The sequence below is a fragment of the Erpetoichthys calabaricus genome, chromosome 10 (assembly GCF_900747795.2).
Source record: "Erpetoichthys calabaricus chromosome 10, fErpCal1.3, whole genome shotgun sequence".
Classification (NCBI taxonomy): Eukaryota; Metazoa; Chordata; class Cladistia; order Polypteriformes; family Polypteridae; genus Erpetoichthys; species Erpetoichthys calabaricus.
In genome coordinates this window covers 141,410,635-141,437,136 of record NC_041403.2, presented here as the reverse complement: position 1 = coordinate 141,437,136, position 26,502 = coordinate 141,410,635, and the positions used below count along the sequence as shown (strand labels likewise).

The following is a 26,502-nucleotide window of genomic DNA, read 5'->3' as shown; positions in this document are numbered from 1 at the left end:
TTACATGGATGTTTAAACGTGTGTCCAGATTTTCAGCAAGGTATGGCAAGTTTTGGGTGAAAGCCTGCATGTGAACATGAATTTGAACATGGAAGGACGATGTTGAACTGGAGCCTTACCTTTATAAATTTCACAAACCACTTACACACCATTTTAAGGCATCATGAGCTCCAGTGATAGGGCCAGTTTATTGTCAAGCAGTCACCTACATTAGGGATGGATTGATTTTGTGCCATCGGTAAAGCAATTGTCACTGACATTGGTGAATACTTTTCAGGAAAGGTTTATTGCACTGAAGTGAAAGACAGACATATACAATATAAATACAGTATACACATTGTATTCTAAAAGCAGGCTAAGTATGTTTCTGCCTCCGAAATAAAGGATGTGCCTTGCATGCTGATCCCGTGTCTTATTTTTGTTCATTTCTTGTACATACAATTAAATTATGCTGCTTCCAGAAAACAAGGCTCTCAGATCAAAGTTTCACTCAGTGGCTGTATAGCAGTTGGATATGCAGTGGCAGGCAGTAATGTAAATAACAGGAGTTCAGAGATGTCATTAGGGGGCAAAGTGCCACAAGAAATGGCTAGCAAATGTAATGTGCCACAGAGGAGCCTTTGAATAGATGCCGCTTGAAACAGAAGAAATCTTACAGGTAATTCCATATGCGAAAAGGTCCATGTCAGCCAAGAAGATACTTGACTGTAATTTAAACACAGTGTACCTGAGTAACAAGCATAAAATGTCTCCACCCGGTAATTAAAAGGAAGAGGTAGTCAGTAACCGTTGGAGCAGCATCCAGGGAGAAGATAACAGGAGCTCAGCCTTGAATAATCTTCTGACTGATTTGCTGAGGAAGGGTGTAGATAATGAGACCAAGGAACAGGCCAAGAATTGCAATGATAATTAGTGCAATGATGTATTTCTTATATTTCTTCCAAATCAGGAATACAAAGGTCTTCAGAGGATTTACAAACCAGTTGAAAGAAGTCTTTGGCCGGCTAAAAGGAAAGAGAACAAATGGTTAGAAGAAATGATTTGAAAAAGCTGCCCATTAATCTCCCAGCACTCTTTTCACTTGAAACCACAAGGAGCTAAATGTGAATAAAAAGCCAAGTTATACAGGTGAAAACTGTATGTATAGTTCATTCTTTCCTCGGCTCTAGAGTAAATTCAATTCAAGAAATGAGTGGTCCAGTACACCATAGTTAAAGTGGTTAGGAATACAAAAAAAAAATACCATGCCAAGTCAACATATTAAGGTGTGGGTGGCACAATGGCAAAGTGCTTGGCGCTAATGTCTCACAGCAGCAGGGAGCCAGTCACTGTCTATGTGGAGTGTGCACAGCTTCTCCATTAAAGTCAAGCTATCTTTGTGTGTACCGCATATCCTAAAAATGTGTGTGACGGGTTATTAAGCGCTTCTAATTTGGCATGGTGTGAGTGTGCTGGAGTGCATCATGCAATGGACTAGAATGCTGCCCACTGTTGGTTTCTGCCCCGCACTCAATGTTATCAGGATAGAATCCAGCTACCTATGACCATGTCATGAAACATGTAAGTTCAGAAAATACATCTATGTGGTGGAAATGTTAACAGAGGCATGTAAGTGTAGCCTTCTGTTTATTTTCTTTGGTTTCTTAAGAGAGACACACTAATTGCTTGGTTTCAAAAATTCAACAGCCCAGCATTTGAAGGAAATTTGGTGAGAAACTTTACTTGCAATGAGCTTTTAAACAACCTTCCCCCTTGGACTTAAACCTCTTGATGATGTGTATCCCTCCATCTAGTTAAGATTATACTGCATCTTGAAAAGAAACGTTTCAGGTACTATTCTCAGCCAGAGCATGGGGAATTTCCAATCTAACACTCTAACAGATCAGGGACCTTGTCCCATCTGGACACCTGGAACAAGGAAGGACCGGGAGAGGGGCAATATATTCCCCTTGACGCAACAGGACAGCCTCCCTGGATTCCATCAGGTCAACGGAAGCTCATCCCTTTGGGGGTCCGTGGCCGCCACCAGGGGGTGCCTAGATGGTTCCTGAGGAAGTGCTGCCGGAAGATCATTAGGAAGCACCTGGAGCACATCCAGGTGTGCCATAAAAGGGGCCGCCTCACTCCATTCGGGGAGCCAGAGTCGGGTGGAAGAAGATGGAGCTTGCGACGGGAGGAGTAGAGGCGGCAGAAGAAAAGGAAGTCTAAAGGACTGTGAGCTGTATTGTGTTGTGTTTTGTGCCCAGGAATAAAGCGTGTGTGCTTTTTGACATCTGGAGTCTGTGTCGAGGCTGATCTTCCACACAGAGAGAAAGTGTTCTCCAACCAACTAATTTTCAGAACCCGATTAAACCTAAGCCATCCCATAATATGGAATTCAGATGGGAAATTCCACACTACTCCAAATAGAAATAATTGAGAATGCTTTGAATAGTTAGACTCTTACTCAGGTTTGTCAAGCGGTTCTGGTTCCTTCCGTGCTTTGCCAACCGGGTTCTTCTCTGCTTCTTCTAGAGTGACAAGCTGAAATTCTGCTTCAATTTTCCCCTGAAATGTGATATTACATGATGATTGATTTTGAAACTCAGTGCAGAAGACAGCATATATACTGAATATCCTAGCAGAATTTTTAGTAATTAATGCTTTGGGTATAACCATTAATGTAAAGTAATTGAATTCCAGTCTAATTGCTGTCCAGTATTCCCATTCATCAAGTAGTTAGAGTTTCAAATGTTTTGTAGTACCGACAGTGCCCTCTTCTCCACAGTTTAAATTTACAAATGAAACAATTCTTTTTATATTATGAAAATTGTTGGTTGTTGGTAGAGCAGCAAAGTGTACTTACTGCATATTCAATGAAAGGGGGTCTTTAAAGGGCATATCACAGACCTAAAATGATGAGATGCAACAGCTTCTGTATTGCCTTCCTCATGTGGTACATTAAAAGGCTTACCGTCATAACAAAGGTGTTTCCGCTGGAGTCCATAAACTGAATATCTTCAGGCTTAAGATTCTTTCTGCGACTCTTGTTTTTCTTGTCATCCTTCTTTTTCTTTTTCTTTTTCTTATTCTTTGCCTCTTCAGCTTCTTGCCTCTCCTTCTCAATTTCTTCTTTGGTCTTAAGTTTGATCACCGGCCACCAGCCCTTCATTCTCTTGCTTCTAAAGATTGAAAACCGAGGCCCAGCTTTGTCTTTTGCCATCTTGACATTGCATTGGCCTGCTGACTTTGCAGCTCTTACCATATCATTCAACTTCAGTTCAATAGAGCCTAAAAAATGCAAAGAATCATAAATGTAGTAAAGTGCATCATAGCTGTACAGAGCAAAATCATATGTTGTACTGCTGATGTCATGCTGTGTTGTATATGATCTAGGACCACATCTAATGAAAATGTTAGTTTAATGACTTTCTAAACTTAGTCATTCCAATGCAGGATAGCAGGTTGATGGAGCCACCCAGTAAACAGAACAGGATCCAGTCTCAGTCCACATAACTGCACTCACACACAGCAGGCTAATGTGCAGTCTCTAATCAACTTATCCTCCATGTCTTCTAAAGGAAATTGGAGCATCCATTGAAAACACACATGGACATCCAGACAGAGAACAGGCCAGGATTTGAACCCAGAACTCTGGAGCTGTAAGGTAGCAACACTACCTACAGATCCACCATAATTCCCCTTTTGATAAAGTGATTTATTTAAACACCCATATTATGCTGTGCCACCTAGGGTTTCAGACCAACGGGCAAAAAGAAAACAGGCTACTCTCAGGACATTCTTAACATTCTGCTTTCCATCTTTTCTTTACTGATTGTTTATATTCCTTTCACCAGTCAAAAATATAACTCCATAATGGATAACAATGAAAGTCATCATCAACTCTACAGGAATAGAACCCAAAAGACATGCACACCAACAAAGACCACCTTATTTACTGTATCACTCAGGCATATAATACAAGGCAAGTTCTTCCCAAAATTTAAAAGCAGTAAGAAATTAAAGAAAAGTCAGAGGTGAATAAATAAGAAGTGAAAAGGGAAGTTATAAAGCAGCTGTACAAGGTGTATAAGACTGGTACTCTCATATGTCAGCATGAGAGTATGAGAGCAACGGTAAAATAAGATATTATGTAGGCTAAAAGACAGTTGGAGAGAAATATTGCAAAAAAAAGGTAAAAGATGAACCAAACAGATTCTTTCAATATTTCAGTAGTAAAAGAACAGTCATGGAGGAGGTGAAGAGTACTAGGAACGGTAAAGATGAGCTAGAATATTCAGACAGTGAAATAACAAATGCTTTGAATGTGCACTTTATTGACGTCTGTACATATAGAGAAGTCTGAAGTAGAAGGAGCTACTCAGAAGGTACATAGTGATTTGGAAATTGTAGCAAAAGAAATATTGCTTGTATTAAATAGATTGAAATCTAACAAATCACCAGGACCAGAAAACATTAATCCTTGACTGTTTAAGGAAGTTAGTAAGTATATATATATATATATATATATATATATATATATATATATATATATATATATATATATATATATAAACCATTCGGACATGTTTTTCAAAAATCTCTGCACAGGGGGCAGAAATTCCAATAGAATGGAGGCAAGCTAGTGTTATCCAGTTGCATAAAAGGGTGAATGGACTGATCCAAGTAGGCATAGGACAGTAAGCTTAATATGCATCACAGGCAAATTAGTGGAAGGAATTATTAAGGAGAAGACACACCTCTGGAACAGGAGTATCAGCAAATGCTCAACATGGGTTCAGATGAAAAAGGTTGTGTTACATTAATATACTGGAACTCTATGAGGAAACAATAAAAGGATTTGATAGGAGAGGTGTATATGGTATCATTTATCTTGATTCTCAGAAGGCTTTTGATAAGGTAAGAATTTGGGGCACAGTCTATAGGTTGGTACAAAACTGGCTTAGACACAGGAAGTAAAGGGTAATGGTGATGTGAACTTTTTCAGAATTAGGTTAAAAGTGGTGTCCCTCACAGATCAGTGCTGGGGCTGCTGCTGTTTTTAATATTCACAAACATCCTGGACAAGAATATGATCAGTAAGCTGATAAGGTTGCAGATTATACCAAACTGAGTGGACTGGTAGAAAATATAGAATCAGCTAAATTGTTACAGAGTAAATTTGACAGCATGCATTGCAGCTTGGGCAGATTCTAGCCAGATGGAATTTAATGTAAGTAAATGTAAAGTATTACATGTAAGAAGTAAAAATGTTAGATTTGAATAAACAATGGGAGGTTTGAAAAATTGGAATCTGTCTACTTCCAGGTAATGTACAGAAGTGATCAAGAAAATTTATAGGCTGTTACATTATATACCATGATGTGTCAAGCAGAAGATATGGAAGGTTATGCTTCAGTTATGTAATACACTAGTGAGGCCTCATCTGGAGTACGGTGTGCAGTTTTGGTCTCCATTTTACAGAAAAAGAGATAGCAGAGCCAGAGAAAGTCCAGAGGATAGTGACTGGGCAGATACCAGAACTAAGAGGTATAAAGTTTGAGGATGATTGAAGGAATAGAACCTTTACAGTTTAAGAAAATAGAGATTAAGAGGGGAAATGATTGATGTGTTTAATATTATGAAAGGAATCAGTACAGGAGAGCACAGTTGTTACTTTAAAATAAACTTCAATAATAACATGGAGACATGGTTGGAAACTTGTTAAGGGAAGATTGTACATAAAAGGTAAAATGTTTTTATTCACGCAAAGAATCCCAGACACATAGAATAAATTATCAAGTAGTGTTGTGAAGACCTGGGGCATCATGCATAACGCCGTGTGTAGAATTCACTCTAAAATATGGCATACGGACAAAAGCGGAAATGTGTGGAAATTTTTGTGTATGCACAAAAATATCCAGATGCATAAATCTGTGCGTTCGCCAACTTCCTCGTTCTACCGCTCCATAAATCCCAGTCAGCGTGAAAAGTAACGCACATGCACGGGCCTGCTGCCACTCCCTAACTCCTCCCAGAACTACGCCTGTTTGAATATGCAAATCAATATAAATAGCCTTTAAGCTCAGCGTTCTGTGAAAAGGCAATGGCAAAAGCACAGGGGAAAATAGAAGAATTTCAGCGAATACCAAGTGGAGGCAAGGAAAAACGTGCTATTTGTTGGTTTAAACAGTGGTACAAACAACAAAAGGAAGATGATTGAGTGACATAGAGTGTCGGAGAAACTCGAAAGTTCAAGTTCACAAAGTCGCACAGTGCCCGAAATAAAAAAGAAGTTGTCAGATATCAGAGTTACCATGAAAAGGCAAGTCATAGCCCACCGTCTGAGAGTCATATGAAAGCTTATTAGGGTACAGAGAAAAGAAAAAAAAAAATAGGGACACAGTGGGAAAAAAGGTTGAAATGTCAACTTTAATCTTGAAATTTCCACTTTAATCATGTAGTTTATTTTGTCATTAAAGTAGAACATCATAAACTTCATCTTAAAATCGTTTAATTTACTAGTTTCTCAAATCCCATCATAACTAAAGTAGCATATTAAATGTTTTGTTTTGTATGTGTTCTTCTATGTGTTCAATGTATGTGAATTACTACGTGCTTCTTAAACAAGCTTTCTCTTCTTCCGAAAGGACACAGAATCCATTACATTCATGATATTACAGCTTTCTGAATAATTTAAATACTGAGATGTATACCTGATATCATTTCAGTATTCATATCATATCAATTAAAGCATGTATTAAACATGGGAACACGGTGGCGCAGTGATAGTGACGAGCTGGCGCCTCGTCCAGTGATTGTTCCTGCCTCACGCAAGATGCTTGCTGCACTGTGCGCAACCTTCGATGAAATAATTTATTGCAGCAGTACTGTCTCTTTCAAATGCACTAACCCCTGATTCCTGTCCTTCCTTTTCTTTCTCCAAGTATCAAATCACCACACAGTCAGCTCAGTAATAGACGTTAAGCCATCTGTAAGCTTAGAACTCAGATTCTTCAAAACTTTTAAGGTACATTGAAATATCTTCGTAGTACATGTTTAATTATTCTATTCATCTATCCTTCCTATCACGCCAGCCCCAGCAAGAATACAGCACGAGGCAGGAACAACGGGGCGCCAGCTCCTTGCTAGCACTGCAACACTGTGTCCTCACATGTTTAATTATTAAAAATATAGATTATTTAAATGATATTAACATTGTATCTGTATAATGTAGTAAACATATTTTGCTGCATTTCATCCTAAATATGATATCGCCATCATATGTAAATACTCGCTTTATAAAGTGGTGCAGGTTGTCTAATATTATAACTGTATCACAAGTTTACAGTGAGGTAATTGTACTTATAAGTATAAACAGTTCTACAAGGAGCACTTGATGGACTGATTGAGTGCGTTTAGTGTTCTTGGGATGAGACTGTTTCTGAACCCCGAGGTCCGTACAGGAAAGGCTCTGAAGTATTTGCCGTATGAGAGCAGTTCCATAGACAGCATGGCTAAGGCAGCGTGTGCTTGATGCTGTATATAATTCTTTTTCTGATCAGCTGCTGTAGAGCTGTGATTCCACACTCAGATACAGTGATATAAATACTCCGAGTGGTGCAGTGAGAGTAATATGGAAAAAGATGATCTGCTGTGGCAACGCCTAACGGGAACAACTGAAAGAAGAAGAAGAAGGTGCAGTGAGAGTAACAACGCTAAAGCAGCTATGGTATTTAGAATAGTTTGGCCATTCCATGGACCATTATATTGTTACAGGTTAATTACAATCAGATGCTTTAAACTAATAAACAATACGTGGTTAATTTCAGTGTATATGATAAAGCCGCATCAGGGATGTGGATCTAAAAAAGAAAGGGAAACCACACTGGAATAAAAGCACTGCTTTGATGCTGGGTGCCGCCAGTCTGCAAAACCGAGCAGAGAACTTGTGTACGCCAAGGATTGAGCTACCGTGAAAATGTGTGTGGCTTTACGCCAAGTTTAGGTTTTATACATCGCGATTTGAGCATGGAAACGGGAGTACGCAACATTTTTGTGCATATAGACCACTTATACATGAGGCCCCAGGACTTTTGGGACCTTCATATCTTGACTTGATCCTCTTTTGGATAACCTGGATGCACTGGAATGGCAAGCTTGTTGGGCCAGATGGCCTTTTCTTCTCCATTTTTTCTAATGATCTTAATGGTGTCTGCTACAAGAATTCAGTGTATAAATGGTTTGATAGCAGTAATAAACATCACAGATATTTAATACTATACTTACATTTAGCTGACAATCTGTACCATAAATCATGCATCCATTTTCAGAATCTGCTGTTTTTGCCTTCAAAGGCTGCTGGGATTCTGTAGCTTAACATAACAACTGAGCTTACTTTAACAATAAGAGCCTTCTCTAGACAGACCACCAATTCGTTGGAAAGTGTAATAACACAAAACCAATATATAGTTGCTTATTATCCTAAATTATGTCTTTGGGATATGAGAGCAAACTCCACCTGAAATGATCTGCATAATGCATTTAATTTTATATTCTAAGTTATGGGGAAGGAGCTGTCAGTTATTTTCAGGATGTGAACATCCTGAACAAAACTAAACACTTACCAATAAAGTCATTGGATCCAATCCGATCATAATCCCAGATCTGAAGTACAAGAACTGATGGCTGTCGAAATTCAGTCTCATCAATAGAAAATATGGACTCCTTTTTCTTGTAAATAATCTCCTTTTCAGTGGGCAGATAATCAAAGCGGAAAACAAACCTCCAGTTGAAGTTGCCTTCACCAGTTAGAGAGCTAAAATGAACATCGGTTTCCTGCTTTTCTCCATCCAGCCCCTTAACCCATCTGAAAGAAACACAATAGTTTAGACTCCTCATGGGTATGGCCCAGCAGGTGGCTTACTGTATGTAACACATCTTATCATTGAACGTCAAATAAAATGAACATCTAATGTTAAACACCATGCAGAGAGAAGGGGAGACAGTATACCCTTTAACATAGATGTCACTGGAAGGTTCCCCTGTGAATGGATTGATGTCATCCAAAACAACATCGTCCGTGTTCCAAATAATTACTCGCAGTTCATAGCTGAAACAGAAATGCTTGTAAATTCATGTGACAAAATGAGCAGAGCATCTTTATATTTGATTTTTTTTATATAAAGTCATGAAATAAAAACCCAATATACATACACTGTACAGTATGTTTCAAAGATGCAGAATACAGATGGGCAAAAAACAAGGAAAGCTAAATGAATTTAGATGATGGCTGCAACCCAGAATAAAATACAAGAAAAGGGGCTTAAATTTCAAGTGAAGTAAATGAAATAATAAATGGTTAAAATAAATTATTGCTACATAGCTTGTTAGCGACTTAGATTGTAATTTCTTTGATAGCCATGAAGGGTGGCAGATCCACTTATCCACTTCCAAACTTTACAATTAACATTCAGTTCATCTCCCACAGGCTAATGTCTCAGTATTTTTCAGTTGTGTTTTTCTGTACTGTTCGGCTTTGTCTATCCCATCCAGTATGATAGTATGCCATCATATATTTTACCCTACTAGAGTTCTTTTCCAGGTATAATTTTTATAGCCTCTGCATCCTATTAAACTCTAAAACTGAAAGTCCTCAGCAGCTCCAAGAGGAACTCAACATCAAAGCCCAATTGCTTTTAAACATCTAAGCCCCCATGGCAGGTGTAGGGCAGAACACAAACTCTCCAAGTAAGGGGAAACATTTAACAAAGTCAAGTTTACTTATATATAATCAAATTAACTAACTATAATAAGAAACATAAACAGCCATTTCAGAGCCCACTGCCTAATTGGCAATGAAATGTTTCAGAAACCCTTAACATGTTTACAGAAGAAATGCACGCTTCCTGTGTCACTTTCATGTTCATACCTTACAGGGAGTCGAGGCTTAATATTCACAGGAGGGGGAGCAGGAACATCCACCGGAAAAATGTCAACCCACATGTGAACATAACCCTAAGAAAAGATTTTAAAAAAATGTTATTGACTTCCTGTATAAGAATGGTTCTCAAAGTAGCCAACTGAGTTGAAAACAAACTGATGGACTCCATGTTGGCTAATTTTCCATTTAGTCTGTGTAAAAATGATGGGAACCGCCATGTATGGTAGGTCCTGCACACATTATTTCTTTATGGTCTCCTTTTCTTTTTCCTGGTGCTTACCTGGGGCATGTTGGGTTTGTCAGGGTTCATTAGAGATCTGACTTCCACATGCTCAGGAACAAGACGACAGCCATATTCTGGCATCTGGTCCCAGTTAAGCAGTACATGCAAAGACTTGTGCTCCTCCATCTCATCCATCTCTTGTTCATTCTTGTTGTTTTTCTTATGCAGCTCTATAATCACAGTACAACAGAGATTCAGTGACTATGGTATGTATGTAGCTTGGATTGCTATAAAGGAATGACCCTAACTTGTCTCCTGAAAAGACAGTGAAGATATCCTCCTATCTGTTGCAGAAATTAAATTTGGAAATATATATTAAAGAAAGAAATCTTGTCCTAAACTAGGACCTCTTTGAGCATTTAAATAGTTGATCAAACCAAAGAATCAGACAGGAGGAAGCTTGTCCATTGCATCTTTAATTATGTCTTCATGAAGAGGGGGTACACTGTACAGCAATCTACTAAGGGACAGAATCCTCACGCAGAGGTGTCAGCAAGTGGTCAAAGAATAAGAGCATAGGTCTATATTTATAATCAGCTGGATTTACATAACAGTACCAAATTAATGTATACACATCACCTGACATTTTACTCTGAATGGTTTGTTGGATTACACACACATCATCCGATTGTTTCATTAGCTTACACGCTCAAATAACATATCTAAATAAAAGTCTCATTTCTACTATATTCTTGGTCCTTACAACACTTTCAATACTTCTTCAGTTCCTGTGTGTGTGACATTTGTCAAGTCTTACTGGGTACATAATAGTCAGCTAACTTCTTGTACCATCATCCAGAGCCTTCTTCTTCTTTGTTGTTCACTTGACCTTTACCTGTTTTCCTGATATGCTTGAACAGGTTTCTGACATTTATTAACCCTTTTTTCCTACTTCTAAAATAGATGCTATATTTTAGTGTGAAATGTATACCAAACCACTTTATGAGCAATAACTATATTACTCCTAAATGACTATGTGACCCCTAAGTGTCATTTTTCTTCCACAAATCTTACAATATTTTTTGAATGCATTGCAATGTTTATAATTCAGTTCTGTTGCGAGGTAGCACAGCTGAACATAGCATAAGGCTTGACAAACAGCTTTTGAATTTCTATGCATATTATGTCAAAATGAAATGCATGAAACAATGTTAATTTTATTTCGGTCCATTTTAATAGAGTGCTCTGGAGAGGACTTAAAAAGTAAAATAAGAGAAAATCTTCAATTAGTATAGTTATTCACATACATCACAAAACCATAAATAACAAACATAAAAGTACACTATGAAGAACGGAGAAGCATTTCTTCATGCAAAGGGTGATTGGAATTTGGAACCAACTACCGAGTCATGCAGTTGAAGTGGAAACTGTGACAACTTTTAAAAAGAATATGATTAAATATTGGGTCAGCACAGACATTAGTTAACTAAACAAGCTTGATAGACTAAAAGGTCTTCTCTTGTTTGTCAGGTGTCTTATATAGAAATACAAACCTGAAGTCCTTCATTTACAGTAGGAACGCCAAACTTGGCTCCTGGGTGGCCACAGTGTTTGCTGGGTTTTACTTCTGTCAGTTTATGGATTGTCAGGCCAGGTTTACACTTACTGTATATTTGCGCGCGTACTTTTCGTAAATCTGGAAGATTTCACCAGGTGGCAGTGCAAGATATCATCACAGTGAGAGAACATTTGGCTTCGCTGTGTTGTGAATTCCCTGAAACATCCATTAAATTTCCGAGGATACCTTGCCACAATATCTCTGAAAAACGATGTTTAATGATTACATCAGGGGATGTGCCCATTCCAGCAAGCATCAGGCACAAGAAAGAAACAAAATCCCTGGACGGTGCATCAGCTCATCGCAAGGTGAACACAAGCACACACATACTCTAGTGTCATTTTAACATCACCAAATTCCCAAAACTTCATGTCTTTGGAAGGAAACCAGAGCACAATGTGGAAACCCACCAGGAAAACATGCAAACTCCAGGCAGAGAACACAAGGGATACAACTCCCTACAAGGCAGCAGCGCTACCGCTCCGTCGCTGTGTCACCCCCATGTGTGTAATTATTAACAGTATTCATTATTTAAACAAAGTTAACAATTTATCTGTAAAATGTAATATACATAGATTAATGCATTTCATCATAAAAGTGACGTCAAGTTTAAATCTAAGGATTCAAAATGTGCAGAGAGCTGGAATATCCATCCATTATCCAACCCGCTATATCCCAACCACAGGGTCACGGGGGTCTGCTGGGACCAATCCCAGCCAACACAGGGTGCAAGGCAGGAGACAAACCCCGGGTAGGGCGTCAGCCCACCGCAGAGAGCTGAAATATCATACATTTAATGTGTTCTGTGTGTGGTGATTGCTGCTGTCAGTTCAGGAGGAAGCCCCAAGAGCATGTAACGATTAACAACTGGGTCGGTTTTAAGATGAGGTTTCCGGCGGTCTACTTTAATTATAAAGTAAACTATGAGTTTAAAGTAAATATTTCGAGATTAAAGCCAAATTTTGACTTTAATCGCAAAATAGACCTTTTAACCATGCCCTTATTTATTTTTTTCTGTGCCTCAAATACACTGCCGTACATTCTGATGCTATTGTGAAGGTGCAAAAAAAAAAAAAAAGATGGCACAGAAGATGGTATGTGAGACTTTTAAAATGTATCGTGTCATTACATTGGTTGAATATGTGACGCTTGAATATCAAACAACCATGAATGCATTTGTATGTCGGCATTTTGCTTCACCACATCGAACCATTCATCAAACATGGAAGCATGCACATCGATCCCGGAAGATCCGCAATGCGTCTTTCTATCACATGTAAACGGAGACTCTGACGTCACGTTCCAACTTTTATCACACTGCGCCCCCGACATTTTGCTGGTACTGCAACTCACGCACGCGTCGTGTTAATATCTGAGGACGTGGTCAGAGGACGCGTCAAATGAACACTGGGAATACGTGGCAGCCATGATGCATGAGCGTACACGTTCTGAACGTGAAGTATAAACGAGCCCTTAGTGCTCCCATGATGCCCTGTCATGCATTTCTAATGATAACACTGTTGACTTCCTTTGTCTGAGAACATCATTAGAATGTTTTTTTTGACCAGATCAGATTAATATTTCTCATGTCATTCTCTATTTTCTTTTCCAAAATTCCGTTGAAGTAGGTATTACCTTATGATCACACACACAGGAACAAATGGGACCTTGTCAGCTGGTTAGCTGCTTGCTCTCTAATCATCCATCCATCCATCCATTATCCAACCCGCTATATCCTAATTACAGGGTCACGGGGGTCTGCTGGAGCCAATCCCAGCCAACACAGGGCACAAGGCAGGAAACAAACCCCGGGGAGGGCGCTCTCTAATCATCAACTAGTTTAACAAAAAAAAGGCACTGAATGCAATTGTCTAAGAATAACGCAACCAAGAAAAAATTCTGGATTTTAGTAAGTGAACTAAAAATATTCCAGTCCAAAATAAAGCCCTGTATTTAGAGCAGTAATTAGTTTCTAGTTAGGAAGTCAACAAAAATGTACAAAATTAGCTAGAACAAAAACATGCAAGGAGAGAAGCCTTCTGGGAACTGATCTTGGCACTCCTGAATATTTTCATGGACTTAAAAAAGTTAAAGTAAAAAAAAAAATGAAGGCACCACCTGAAGTCGCAGTTTGCAATCTTGAAGGTGTCATTATCTGATATTACATTATTCTATCATTGATAATTTCAAAAATATAACCACAAGAATGATTAAAGTATCAAACCCTGTTATGGTATTTATATTAGGTCATTATACAAAAATTGTCCTTCCAAAAAATAAGGTTTTTTGCTCCATAAAGAGGGTGGCACCGTGGTGCAGTGATAGTACTGCAGTCTGCAAGGCCAGATTAAGACCCCCTGGGTGACTTAATCCATAGAACTCCTTAAGCAGGGAGTTGATCATCCTTTAAATAATGCAGCACATGGACACCTTACTGTTAAATGTGCGTGGAGACTCGAGCAGTCAACAAAGGTGGGGTGAAAGGGATTATCCATTGATGATCTTGGCACATGGTCACCCAGTCATTTCATTGGGGGGGGGGAGGTTATCCCCCTTGGAAAACTGTGAGTGGTGGGAAAGGCCCTGGGCACACACCCCAAACTCCATGATGGTAGATCCATCCACAGCTATCTTTCTTGCAATAAGGATACCGGGGTTCATGCCCCAGGTATACCCTGTGTGACATTTGTATGTTCTCCCCGTGTCCACATGGGTTTTCTCCAGGTCTTGCGGTTTCCTCTCACAGTCCAAAGCCATGCAAGTTAGATGCATTGCCACTACTGTGGGAGCGGGTGTGTGTTTACCATGTGATATACAAACACCCTGTGCAGGTGTTCTTCCTGCCAGTGCCCAGTGATTGCTGGGATAGGCACCAGATGCCCCACAACCCTGCCCTGAATAAACAGGTAAAGAAAAATGAATGGAGGATAGAGACATAAGGATGAATAGACTCCATGACAGAGTTTAAAAAACAATAATAAAAATGCAGAAAAAATATGGTAAGAAAAGAAGGCACACCTTCTGGAAAAGCTTCCACAGGAATTTTGAAGATTTTGTTGACAATCTTCACTTCTGATTCTCTGTACTCAGGAGGAGGGATATTATTTTTCCGGCACAAAGCAGCCAGGATTGCTGTAGGTTTTCGGGCATCCCTCCATTTGTTGTACCCATCTCTACAGGTTTGAAGAACAAGAGACAGAAGACAAAAGGTCTTTTACAGAGGATGTCAAACATTCATGTAAACACATATTTAAATAGATGTAATCCGCCTTGCCTTGTCACTCTCTTATTTTGATACCTAGAATTGTAAGTATTTATTACTATGTGACAACCAGCAAGTAGATAAATATTCAGATGTGGACTACTTCAAGGAGAAATAGAGAAGATGACTACTGTATTTCATATCTCTGGACACATTTTAAAAAAAGTTAGTAACCTCTTTTTATAAGCTGCAAAAATCCACAGTTCAGTTAAACTTTCAGTTAACATTCATTTTTTGGACAGAAGTTATATTTATTCATTTATATATCCATACAATTTCTGATGTGTTTATTCCAATTCAGAATGCTGAATTCAGAAATCCATCATACGGCACATACGCCACATACACAATTACACTTCCACACAACAATCATTTTAGTTACCTAGATTGACTGTAATGCCACTAATTCCATCTCCATTAAATACTCCTGTAATGTTTACTTAAAGTTTGTGTAGGACAAGGTGGACATTGGCCCATTTTGTTAGCCATTCAGTGGCAGAAAAGGTCTTCTCCGCTAAAAGAACATACTTGATAAAGATACAGAAAGCCAGTTGCTCACAGTCTCACCACCCACATCCTTAAAAAACGCCAACAGTTCTAGCATTAGCCAACATTTGCGCAGCTTGCTTTCTGAATTTCATCCGATGATTTAGATGTGTTAGTGACACATCAGCTGACATCTCCATAGAGTTTTACCAGACAATGAGACAACTGGAAACATATACTAAGCTTGTAATATAGCTTGCTTACCCTGACTGACATATAGTGCATATGCCCAAGTATAACCCGTAACTGGAAGCTGGCTCTGATCCTAACACCTTTCCTTAATAATTATGTGCATTCCGTCTGGAAATTGGGACCAGTCATAAACAGCAAGAATCTGTACTCACGTGTCATAGTGAGAAGATAAGCCAGAGAGTGCCCTGTGTTTACTGTAGAAGCGGTTTTCAAGGTCTATCTTGGTCTCTCCAATCATGTCATCTGAACCAACCAGGTCATGGTCGTACACCTTTAAGATCATCTCAGTTTCAAGAGGGAATGATATGGTCATTTCAAAAACCCTAAGAACAAGAATGATGTTACAATTTTGAAAACTACTGAACACAAAAAATGCAACAAACAGTATTTTAAAACAACTATTCATTTGGTAATAATGATCAATTATTACCAAATTAATAGTAGTAATTATTAATGATCAATTATTCTGCATCGACAGAATGGTTTTGACATGCAGCCATTCTGCTTTTGACATAATCTGACATTGTTTCATTAACATACGCACTTTTGAAATATGGCAACCTATAGGTAAAAAGTACATACTCTCCAAAAACGGGGTTGAGCTGTTTTGGAATATAGCGATCCTTTGTATCCATTTGCTGCGGACCAACTTTCACTACAATGTAGGGATCGGCCTTCCCATTGGGGTCAGTTGGCGCCAAATCTGTAGCCTCAAGGAGGGAAAACACAGAGGTCATTAGCTGTATCCCTCACATAATGTGCACTAGGTCATGTTCTATTAAACGTAGCCCATCTTTGTCACTCATTTTAGACAATCTCAGGCAATAAAGGATAAATGAGATGACAGACATTGAGAAGTATGATGCATCTGCAGTTATTTATCATGTTAAAAATCCATCCTGTGATATATGAACACTACATAATGGCATATGATCAAGCAGGAGAAAATCATGATGTTTCAGGGGTTTTCAAGAAGACTTTATGGCTGAAGTTTCCTTATTTTAATAGAACTAGGGGGCTTCACCCCCTGATCGCTTCGCTCGACAACCCCCCCTCCCCCCACCGCCCGGCCTGCGCTACATCCCAACTATTTTGAGTCTCTGCCCCTTGCGTTGTGAAGAGGGGGGCTGAACGCACCCCAAGGAGACGCGGTCGCTCCTCTGACACCCCCTCTTAAACGGTGATACAATGGGAAACACATACAGTTTTTTTTTTACCTCCTCTTTGCTCGATCAGCTGCTGGCTTGCTGCTTCTGCTATGCCTCGTGATCTGCATCTCACGCGGTGCACTTCTGTCATATCACCTATGTCCATATATTCGCTCTCTTTCCGCTTTTACCTTTTCGTCAATATCGCATTAAATTTTGATTCCGTGTTTGGAATCACATCATGACAACGCAATGTATAACTATCCGTGAGTGAATATCATTTCTTTCTCTCTACACGAACTGTGTCTGACAGTAGCATTCACACAAATGAGAAATGATTGAACCTTTTGCGTGGTTGTAAATGTTTTAGATGTGGGCAGGACTTTTCAAAATCTCTTTCCATAAAGTCTTGTCTCACAGGGCTTCCAGCCCTGGGCGTGGTTACAATTCTTGGCACGAGGACTCGTCTCGTGGGACGTGAAAGTGTCTCTCTGAGACAATCACGTCTCGTCTTCTTTCCAAGATTTTTTTTTATAATAGAAATGGTTTTTACTTTTAGAAATATACTGTCTTAAAGACTGAAATGAAATAGAGAAAAGGTGATTAATGAGGCATGTAAATGTCCTTTCAAATGCATGTGCACATGGGCCTCTTTCAGAGATTTCAGTTTCCTTCTTCACTCAGGCCATTTAGACAGGCTGAATTCCAAAATGTATTAAATACTTGTGTGAATTCTTTACATATTGGAATTCTCTTCAGACTAAGATTTTGTCTCCAATGAGATCAGCTTAGATGTCCTAGTGATCTACGAGTAATCTTGCAAACAGAATGTAGATGTTCATGTTATCTTTTCTTCTGATATTTTCAATTGGTTAGTGGTAAAGGTCTTCCTTCTTTAAATATAAAATCAAAGAACCTATAGCGGCTTATCAAAACTGAGAACTATTTGCTGCTTCTGAACTTTAACCTTGCATTTTAAAACTGAGCTGAAAAATATTAAGTATCAAAAACCAATAGAAGCTTAAGGCGAGTGTATATCATACTGAAACCAGGAGACAAATATGTAAACATGGGGCCTTGTTATGCCAGGTAAGCTTCAGAAGCTGAGATGTTGTTCACATTCTAGAAATCAATGGAGGAGGCTTTCAGAGCAGACTATTTGTATCATGCAAACAAGTTTAATGTGTTGAAAGGTCTCCTTTGATTTGTTAGTTTGCATCTGTTTCAATGAACTGAAATGAAAATTTACAGAATCAAGAGTTCAAAATAAAAAGAATTACCTTGACGACATAAACTCGGATTAGAACTTTAACCGCAATGTTTTTGGGAACTCCTTGTATGATTCGGCTTTCAGGATCTTCTTCCTCTTTGGGGTAAACCAAAAATGAGCCCTGGAACAACAGAAAAAGAAACTCTCATGTAGAAGAGTAGTCTAGAAACCTCACTGCAGAGGTGACCTATGAAGGAAAATGCGGAGAGCAACAGGAACCTACCTTATACTTCCCCATGGTACGGTCATCCTCATCATCATCATCATCATCACAATTCGCTTTCCCTTTGTAGAGTGTAAAAGTGTAAAGCCAATCCATGAAGTCTTCAAAATCGTTTTCCAGTTCAGATTTATATAGCTGCAGATGCAAAAAAACAGAAAGATTGAATGATCTGTTTTTCATTTCTGTATTTGACACAAAGGCGTATTTGTGCACTTACCTGTTCAGTTCCACACTAAACATACAAATAATATTCCATGCTGGCGAAACCAATACTCTGTACTTTTAATGATAGATAGATAGATAGATAGATAGATAGATAGATAGATAGATAGATAGATAGATAGATAGATAGATAGATAGATAGATAGATAGATAGATAGATAGATAGATAGATAGATAGATAGATAGATAGATAGATAGATAGATAGATAGATAGATAGATAGATAGATAGATAGATCTTTATTTGTCTCAAGGGCATACTCTTGTGCAGTAGTTAACTCTGATGCCTCACAGCTAGAGAGTTGTGTCTGTGTAGCTTTCATGCTCCTCACATCTTCTCCAGCTACTCTTTTTGGTTCTCAGACTTCAAAAAAATTCCTATTAGCTAAACCGGTAGCACTGAACTGGCCTGTCATGAGTGGCTATACAGTTATGTGCATAAGAAAACCCTGGAATCCTTTCCAAGGTTGTGTCTGGTGTCCTCAGGATAAGCTATGATTCTTCAGAACCCTGCTGGAACAGAGTCACCAATCAACTTAAAATGTCAATTTTTGGGAAGTGAGAGCAAATTATAGTACCTGAAGATAACCCATGTGAAGAAAGATGGAAAATGCACCATTAGCGATTTCTCTCTTCATTTCCACCCGTCTTTTGACATACGAAAGAATAGATTTTGATGTGAATCATCCACCTCTTTTACTTGTCAAAGCAAATAATATTCTTAAGCCTAAAACTTTAAACCTTTGAGGTTGTTAGCTTTGCATCCTATACTAGCTGGCATAGACCCTAACACACCCCATGACCCTAGTCTAGATTAAGAGTCTTAAATAATGACATGCTAGCTGGGTTGTTAACTTTGGCTTGTAGTTATGACAAAAATTGGCAGATAATCAAAACATGAATTTCTGCGAAACATTCCATATTATAAAAATAAACAACACATTTCAATGGCTTTCTTTTTTTGCTGCATTTCAGTGAACATTTCCAATAGGCATATCTGAAGAGGGGGCGGCACAATGGCGCAGTGGGTAGCGCTGCTGCCTCGCAGTTAGGAGACCCGGGTTCGCTTCCCAGGTCCTCCCTGCGTGGAGTTTGCATGTTCTCCCCGTGTCTGCGTGGGTTTCCTCCCACAGTCCAAAGATATGCAGGTTAGGTGGATTGGCGATTCTAAATTGGCCCTAGTGTGTGCTTGGTGTGTGTGTGTGTGTGTGTGTCCTGCGGTGGGTTGGCCTTGTGCCCTGTGTTGGCTGGGGATTGGCTCCAGCAGACCCCCGTGACCTTGTGTTCGGATTCAGCGGATTGGAAAATGGATGGATGGATATCTGAAGAGCTTCCTTTTGCTATGAGAAATGAATATTTAACTAGTGCAAATAAGTAAACTGAAGAAGAAAACTGCAACATGTTCATATTATATTAATTTTTGAAAAACGTTAAAGAGTTTCCTGTTTTCTTCACAGTTATAACAATAAACAACGAGATAGCAATAGTATAAATGACGAAAAGAATTGCAACTTAGTTTGCTGACAACTCGAGAATAATCAAGTAATGAAAATAAATGAAAAATAAAGTAGAATTATTTTAGTAGATTGTGAAAGTGCATTTTGGTCCTCTGACAGCTTTTTACAAGCCATTGAATAGTTGAGATATTGTGAAGCAGGTCCTGCTCCACAGCAATGTGGCAATACTGTACATATTTTTGGTTGCACACACTGTCTGGTGTAGATATAGTGGCAGCTGAGGTGGCTGTTGCTCCTCGCAATGCTTATGAACATTGGAGCAAGGACGTGTGGTCAGGGGAGGCAGGTGAGTCATCGTGAAAAATAAAAAAACTAATAATGATAACATGAAGTTAATTTGTCCACTGGTCTGTGCTATAAATTTGTTTTCTGTATGATTCCAATAAATTTGATCATTTTTATAGTCAAAATCGCTGAATTTGCGCATTTCCTTATAACATACAAGGGAGAAATGTGAGGTGCGGCAGTGACGAGCCTCACCTCACCTCGGACTGCGCTCTCCCTCACACACGGGGTTGATGCATGCAATTGGCGCGTGCCTCTTGCTGTCTCTCTATATGTCGCCAATATAATGTTTGCAGACACGTTTATTATACACTCTGACTTTCCACAGTCTGGCTAATATCTTTAATGAATGTGTGTGAGATATTTAGTCTTGCTGATCAGACATAAAACCACAGTGAAAAGGCACAAGGAGTGGCAGACAGTACTGTGCCGCCCTGAAGTATGTGAGCTCAACAGGTGCTCGTTGCTGCTGTTCTTCTACACCAGCGGTTAGAGGGCATGAATGTTGCCATATGTGGGGTAATTTTGCTATTCGTAGGGAAATTTTAAACTTGTAGCGGTGTATCGGCAGCAAAAAATATAGGAATAATTTTATTAGGGTTTCAAAAAAATGTTAGGGGGGCGCGATTAAAACTGTTATGAAAAATTGGGTCGCAAATACTTAAAGGTTGAGAAATGCTGTTCTACACAGAGGCGCTGAGCGCCAATAAGTTACAGATATCAGAAAGTCAAGTGCACTGAAGCGCTCTGTTTATTTTTATTTTTTGCTCCGACTGACTGCCAAAATGGAAGATCAAAACTTTTAATACTAAAGGAAAATAAGGAGGACTTTTACAAGGAAGTGACGGAGATTTTCATGGAAAAGGATAGGAGCATGGACTTCATTTACAAATAAAGGTAACACCATAAACAGTTTTCAGTTTTATAAAATATGGGATCAGACTAAGTAAAAATCAATCCAATATTTAAAAATTAAATTCTGACCTTAAATAAAATATTTGTTTGTTTTTTCTTGTTATGCTTTTGTTGAACAATCTGTATTAAAATTGTTTAAAGCATCAGAATTAAAAGCTTTTAAAAACAACTAAATATTTCAATTAAGGTCAAAATTGAAATCCATTTTTTTTGTACACCACTCAATACTTTCATTTGTATTGAATAAGTGTGAGTTGTGGAATTGCAACAGCAAATTTAGAACACATGGAGGGTGCAGACCAAATACACTCTCTCTCGCCACTATAAATGTAACATTCTTTCTAAATATGCCCCTTACCTATGTGTGTGTAAAGAATGCTGATGACATATGAAACATAAACAGTAGTCAATGTGCATGCCGGCTGCCAAATAAATAGTGAATAAGCTACTCTTTTGCGTTCATATATTTGTAAATCTGACTCTGAAGGAGTCAGTGCCTCACCAGCCATGAACCTCATCGCACGTCATTGCATTGGAGAATACAAATACTGTGTCTGCCCTGAGCATTTGATTCGCATCATGGCCTAACAGTGCCTTTAATTACTCATGCCATACTGTAGCTGAATACACAGTGCAGAAACAGGCACCTGGTTCATTTCATTTATGACAACAAAGGCCAAGGTGTTATCCTTCATTCCCCTTTTCCTCCATCTAAGCTTATCACCAATATCTTTAACATCTCATGTCTGTCCCAGCCAGTCTCAAGTTGTGCTCTCAGAACACTCGCGGCAATTCATGGAAAGCAGCTTTGCTGGTAATTGGTTTACCATCTACCTTGCTTGCATACCATTAGTAACTGCAAGAATACTTTTATACAATTGGCTAAAATGTGCTCAAAACAAAAACACATGCTGTTGGTTTCCATGGTTGTTGTAGCCTTCATAAAATGGCACACAGGACTGTGAATATTTTTATGAATCTAAAACAGCCATATGCTGGAAATACAGTGTGTTGTAAGAAATCTTTAAGCCCTGCTTCTTTTAGAATTGTAAAACTGCCATGTTTAAAATGAAGAGAAGAAAATTAACTTCAAAAAAACTGCCTGTTATGCATACTCTTAGAATGATTTGGGTTTTAATTGTGTCATTATTAGCTTCCCAAACATCATTTTCCATGATAGCGTTTGTAATTTATGCTAAAAGCTCATTTCATTTTATTATTAATTTGATTGAATTTATATCCAGTGTCAGATATTTGCAATAGTATGATAAGTGATGGTAGTTTAATAATGTTCATACGTGAGAATGCCCAAGCGACTGCCACATATAATAAGTCCAATTATACAGCTAATCATTACCCAATGTGTAGCACTTACTGTACATATTGTGGTCCACCGGGGGGCATACCAGTCACCCTACCGGACACAGACAGACAGACACAAATACTGTCCAGCTCACACGTTTTATTCCAAGTGGGGCATCGCTTTTTCTTCGCTCCCCACTACAGAGCACAGTACAACAAAGCACAAGAAACCAAACACAGTCTTTTCTTCTCTCTCTTTCTCTGCCGTCTCCTCCCGACTCGAATGGAGTAAGGTGGCCCCTTTTATAGGACACCTGGAAGTACTGCCAAATAGGGCCCTGCAGGCATCCAGGCACCCCTGCCCCAGCAGGGTTGAGTTCTATGCTCAGGACCCGTGGCCCCGTTGGAAGCCAAGGGGACTTGCCCTCTGGCAGTCCAGGGGAAAAAGGTCTTGAAAATACTCTCTCCTCAGGTCCTTCCATGGTCGGGGCTTCCCGGCTGTGTAAGGGCCCAGGTGGTCTGCCACAATATGAAACATGCAAAAGATTAAGGTAGATAAGAGATTAGTTAAAGTTGCTTGAATTATATTTTGTACACTAAATTCAAGGGAAAGATTAGCCTCTTGTTCTTTTATTTAGAGGATGTAGTGATCACAATTTTCCTACACTTACAGTATATATAGCTATGAACTAAAAACCTACTGCAGTGCTGTCACAGTCATTCACAAATATTATAGCAGAGAACAGAATTGTTCAGAAGATGTACTGTCTCATATATGAGTAAAGCAAAGAGCTGAGAGGAAAAAGCCACGGAGGCTTATGTTTGTAATTGTAACTGCTGTTTAATTACTGGAGCAGAAATGATCTTAATATGACTTCTCAGTTAAAGACACCAAGCTGCTTCACATTCAAATCTCTATGTCTGCCGGACTTCAGCGAGATCTCAAGTTGTGTCTGCCTTCTGCCTTGAGCAATAATCTGAATCTCCGGGTTCCTTCTCTGACATGTGCGGATGGTTTACTTCCGTTTACAAGATTAGATGAAAATGCGGTCAGACAAACAAAGGTATCAAGAGCTTGTCTGGCAACGTGCTCAACTGTTGTGTACACTGTTTTGGTATGTGTTCTTATGTTATTGTGTTTGTTATTTATTTTTGCCCTTGTGTTTGTGATGTCACAATGCCACCAATTTGTAGTTTATTATTTTGATGAGTATCACCATTTTGTGTTGATTTTAATCAGGCACTGCCCTTTTGTTTATGACAACAACTCAGTTGCTAGTCACATGTGATATCATCTTTTATCATGGAGGTAGCCACAAACTAAAGTCTGAACTTTGAAAAAACATCAAAGTAGTCACCTAACCTAAAAGAAGCTAAAAGGGCTTCTAAAACAAATCATTATAGCATACGGTCATGTTTCAGCCTGGGGTTCAAAGTCTTGTTTCATGTCTTTTTTGTTCATTTTTGTGCCGTTTATTTCAGTAATGTTGCTTTAGGTGTGTTTTGTGGTCAGTTCCCCAAGAGGTGGGTCCACCAGCCAATCACCAACAGGTACCGCCCTCTGCCCTATAAATCTGGAGGAGTCTTCCCCAGTTCCTGGCAGTTCATCTCAAATGTGCCTGGGAGTTGCGAGTTTACTTGCATTTTTCTGTGTTTTTTTTTAGATTTACTGGATTATATTGATAGGCAGTGTGGTGTAGAGGTTAAGGCTTTTGGATTTTAAACCCTGAGGTTGTGGGTTCAAATCCTGCTAGTGACACTGGGTGATCTTGAGGAAGTCACTTGGACCTGCCTGTGCTCCAATTGGAAAACTAAAAGAAATGTTTAACCAAATGTATCATAAATGTTGTAAGTCGCCTTGGATAAAAATGTCAGCTGAATAAGTAAATGTATTTGACCTTCTGCGCTGTTCTTTTTGATTACGTCTTTGGATTCTGTTTTGGGACTTTGTTTATTCAGATTGCCTTGTGTTGCAGGCAATTCCATTATGCCTTCATAGTGATTAGAATACTTTTTATGAAGAATAAATCTTTTATTTTATGAAGATTTAGTGCTTGCCCTTATTGCTAGTTGGGGTTTGATGGTTGATAGCCCCCTCTAGTAGACATTTTTGAAAGTGCACATGAGATTTATGTGCTTTGGGACTCCTAGTCTAAGACAGTGTAGAATTTTGGTTTTGACTTGCTTTGTTCTTTGGTTTTGAGTAGTCTCTTGTAATTGTAGTTTGACTCTGACTCGTTTAAAAACTACTCTTTTGAGCATCTCTTTTTAAAAACTTTCATGTCCTGATGATAAAAATAACACAAGCTGCTTAACTAAAAAATCTTACATATCAGATATGCCAAGTCTCTCAAAACTTCCCAAGGAATCCATAGTGATGCAAAATCTCCCAGAAACTGCCCCTAGGTTTTTCTGTAACGTGTTACATGTAATGCATTTTCAATATCCCTGAATGGAAAATCATATATTTAAAGAAAATAATACTAAAAAATACCAAATTTGTTTATATCTGTGGGTTTTTTTTTTGAAGAAGGAGGTCCCCCAACCTTCACCTGAAAAATCAAGGTTCAAGTTGAACAATCTGCAAGCTTTCTAGGGAAAGACAACCAATATTAAAAGCTTCCTCCTTGAAATCAGTGAGATATCTTACTTCATGGTCATTACAGGAACTGATATACACATTTCTCAAAGGTTATAAAAATAATTATAGTCAAGAAAAGGTAAACATTTATATGAGCAACTTAGCCATCTTTGAATATTCTTCTGCTAGCATTCAAAGGCAGAGGGAAAAAGACAATGCACAGGATATGAAAACAAAGCCATTAAACAAAGCAAAGGATCAAATCCAAGAAGTCAAACTATCACAAACCACAAATACAAAACACAAACTCTTTTAATAAAGCACTTAGTCTTTAAGCCCTAAATACCAACACTAATACACATTTTCAAATTGTTTGATTGTATTTACAATCTTTGATGACCTAGAAGTTGAGACTTCGGCCTTTAAACTGCCACACTGGCTATGCCACGCGTTGTGCCTTCCTGTATTCATATGGTAGCAACAAAGACTTACTATCAACAAAAGGACAGTTCAGACTCCGAAATTGGCAGTGCCCAAAAAAATTAAAATGGCGACAGGGGAAAAACAAAATGTAATGCTAAAAAAACAACAACTTTAAAACAAAACTGAAAATAAAAATGAAGCATAGACTTGAATCTGTCACATTCTTAAACCCCCAAATACTTGGAAAGAGAAGCTCAAACTGCAAAACAAAGCAGAAAATAAAATAAACACTTTCCAAAATCAAAACAACTTTGATCACCTAGTTTTGAACTAAGTTTACAAGAAAGTGAAAGCAGACGAGGAGGAGGAGGATCAAACACTGCTAGTCACTGCAGCTGAATGTCCAGCTGGAGTGTGAGGTCGGCACAAGGAGCGGAGCTTTGCAATGTGGCTTACTCACTATGACGGCCTTGTCTTGATATGCCTTCAGATGCACGCATTCAGGAAAAGCACACACTCCACATAGTTTTCATAAAGACTGGTCTGGATCACTGACAGTCATAACATGACCATTCATTTGGATGGCTGACCGCTTTGGGTACCTAGGACTCCATACCTTTGGCAATCCCACCACACAACAGTGAATCAACATAATGCTGAACAGCACACATTTTGCATATCACAGGATGCTTCCAGAATGTTGTATTGCTTTTCCATATTTTATTTTGTATTGGAATTTATTTTCTTCTGCTATTTTTATCTCCCTCTTTGTTTCTTTCTTTGAGCATTTCAGCTTAAGTATGCCCTTGTGATGAACTAAACTTAAGCAAAGGAAGCAAAGTACCTCCAAGTAAT

General features: G+C 38.7%; 1 protein-coding gene across 1 annotated transcript in view; it reads right to left on the bottom strand.

Annotated features, from left to right (window-relative positions):
• Positions 1 to 267: 267 nt before the first annotated feature.
• Positions 268 to 26,502, bottom strand: part of fer1l4 (fer-1 like family member 4) — a 145,488-nt gene continuing 119,253 nt past the window's right edge. Inside the window, exons 34-45 of the mRNA XM_028812007.2 lie at positions 18,405 to 18,539; positions 18,192 to 18,302; positions 16,346 to 16,473; positions 15,916 to 16,086; positions 14,782 to 14,936; positions 10,203 to 10,375; positions 9,911 to 9,996; positions 8,993 to 9,091; positions 8,607 to 8,848; positions 2,954 to 3,270; positions 2,447 to 2,547; positions 268 to 1,004 (exon numbers count right to left, since the gene is read on the bottom strand). Of these exons, the coding sequence (XP_028667840.1) occupies positions 824 to 1,004; positions 2,447 to 2,547; positions 2,954 to 3,270; positions 8,607 to 8,848; positions 8,993 to 9,091; positions 9,911 to 9,996; positions 10,203 to 10,375; positions 14,782 to 14,936; positions 15,916 to 16,086; positions 16,346 to 16,473; positions 18,192 to 18,302; positions 18,405 to 18,539 (1,899 nt within the window). The 3' untranslated portion in view covers positions 268 to 823. The remainder of the gene's footprint in view (positions 1,005 to 2,446; positions 2,548 to 2,953; positions 3,271 to 8,606; positions 8,849 to 8,992; positions 9,092 to 9,910; positions 9,997 to 10,202; positions 10,376 to 14,781; positions 14,937 to 15,915; positions 16,087 to 16,345; positions 16,474 to 18,191; positions 18,303 to 18,404; positions 18,540 to 26,502) is intronic.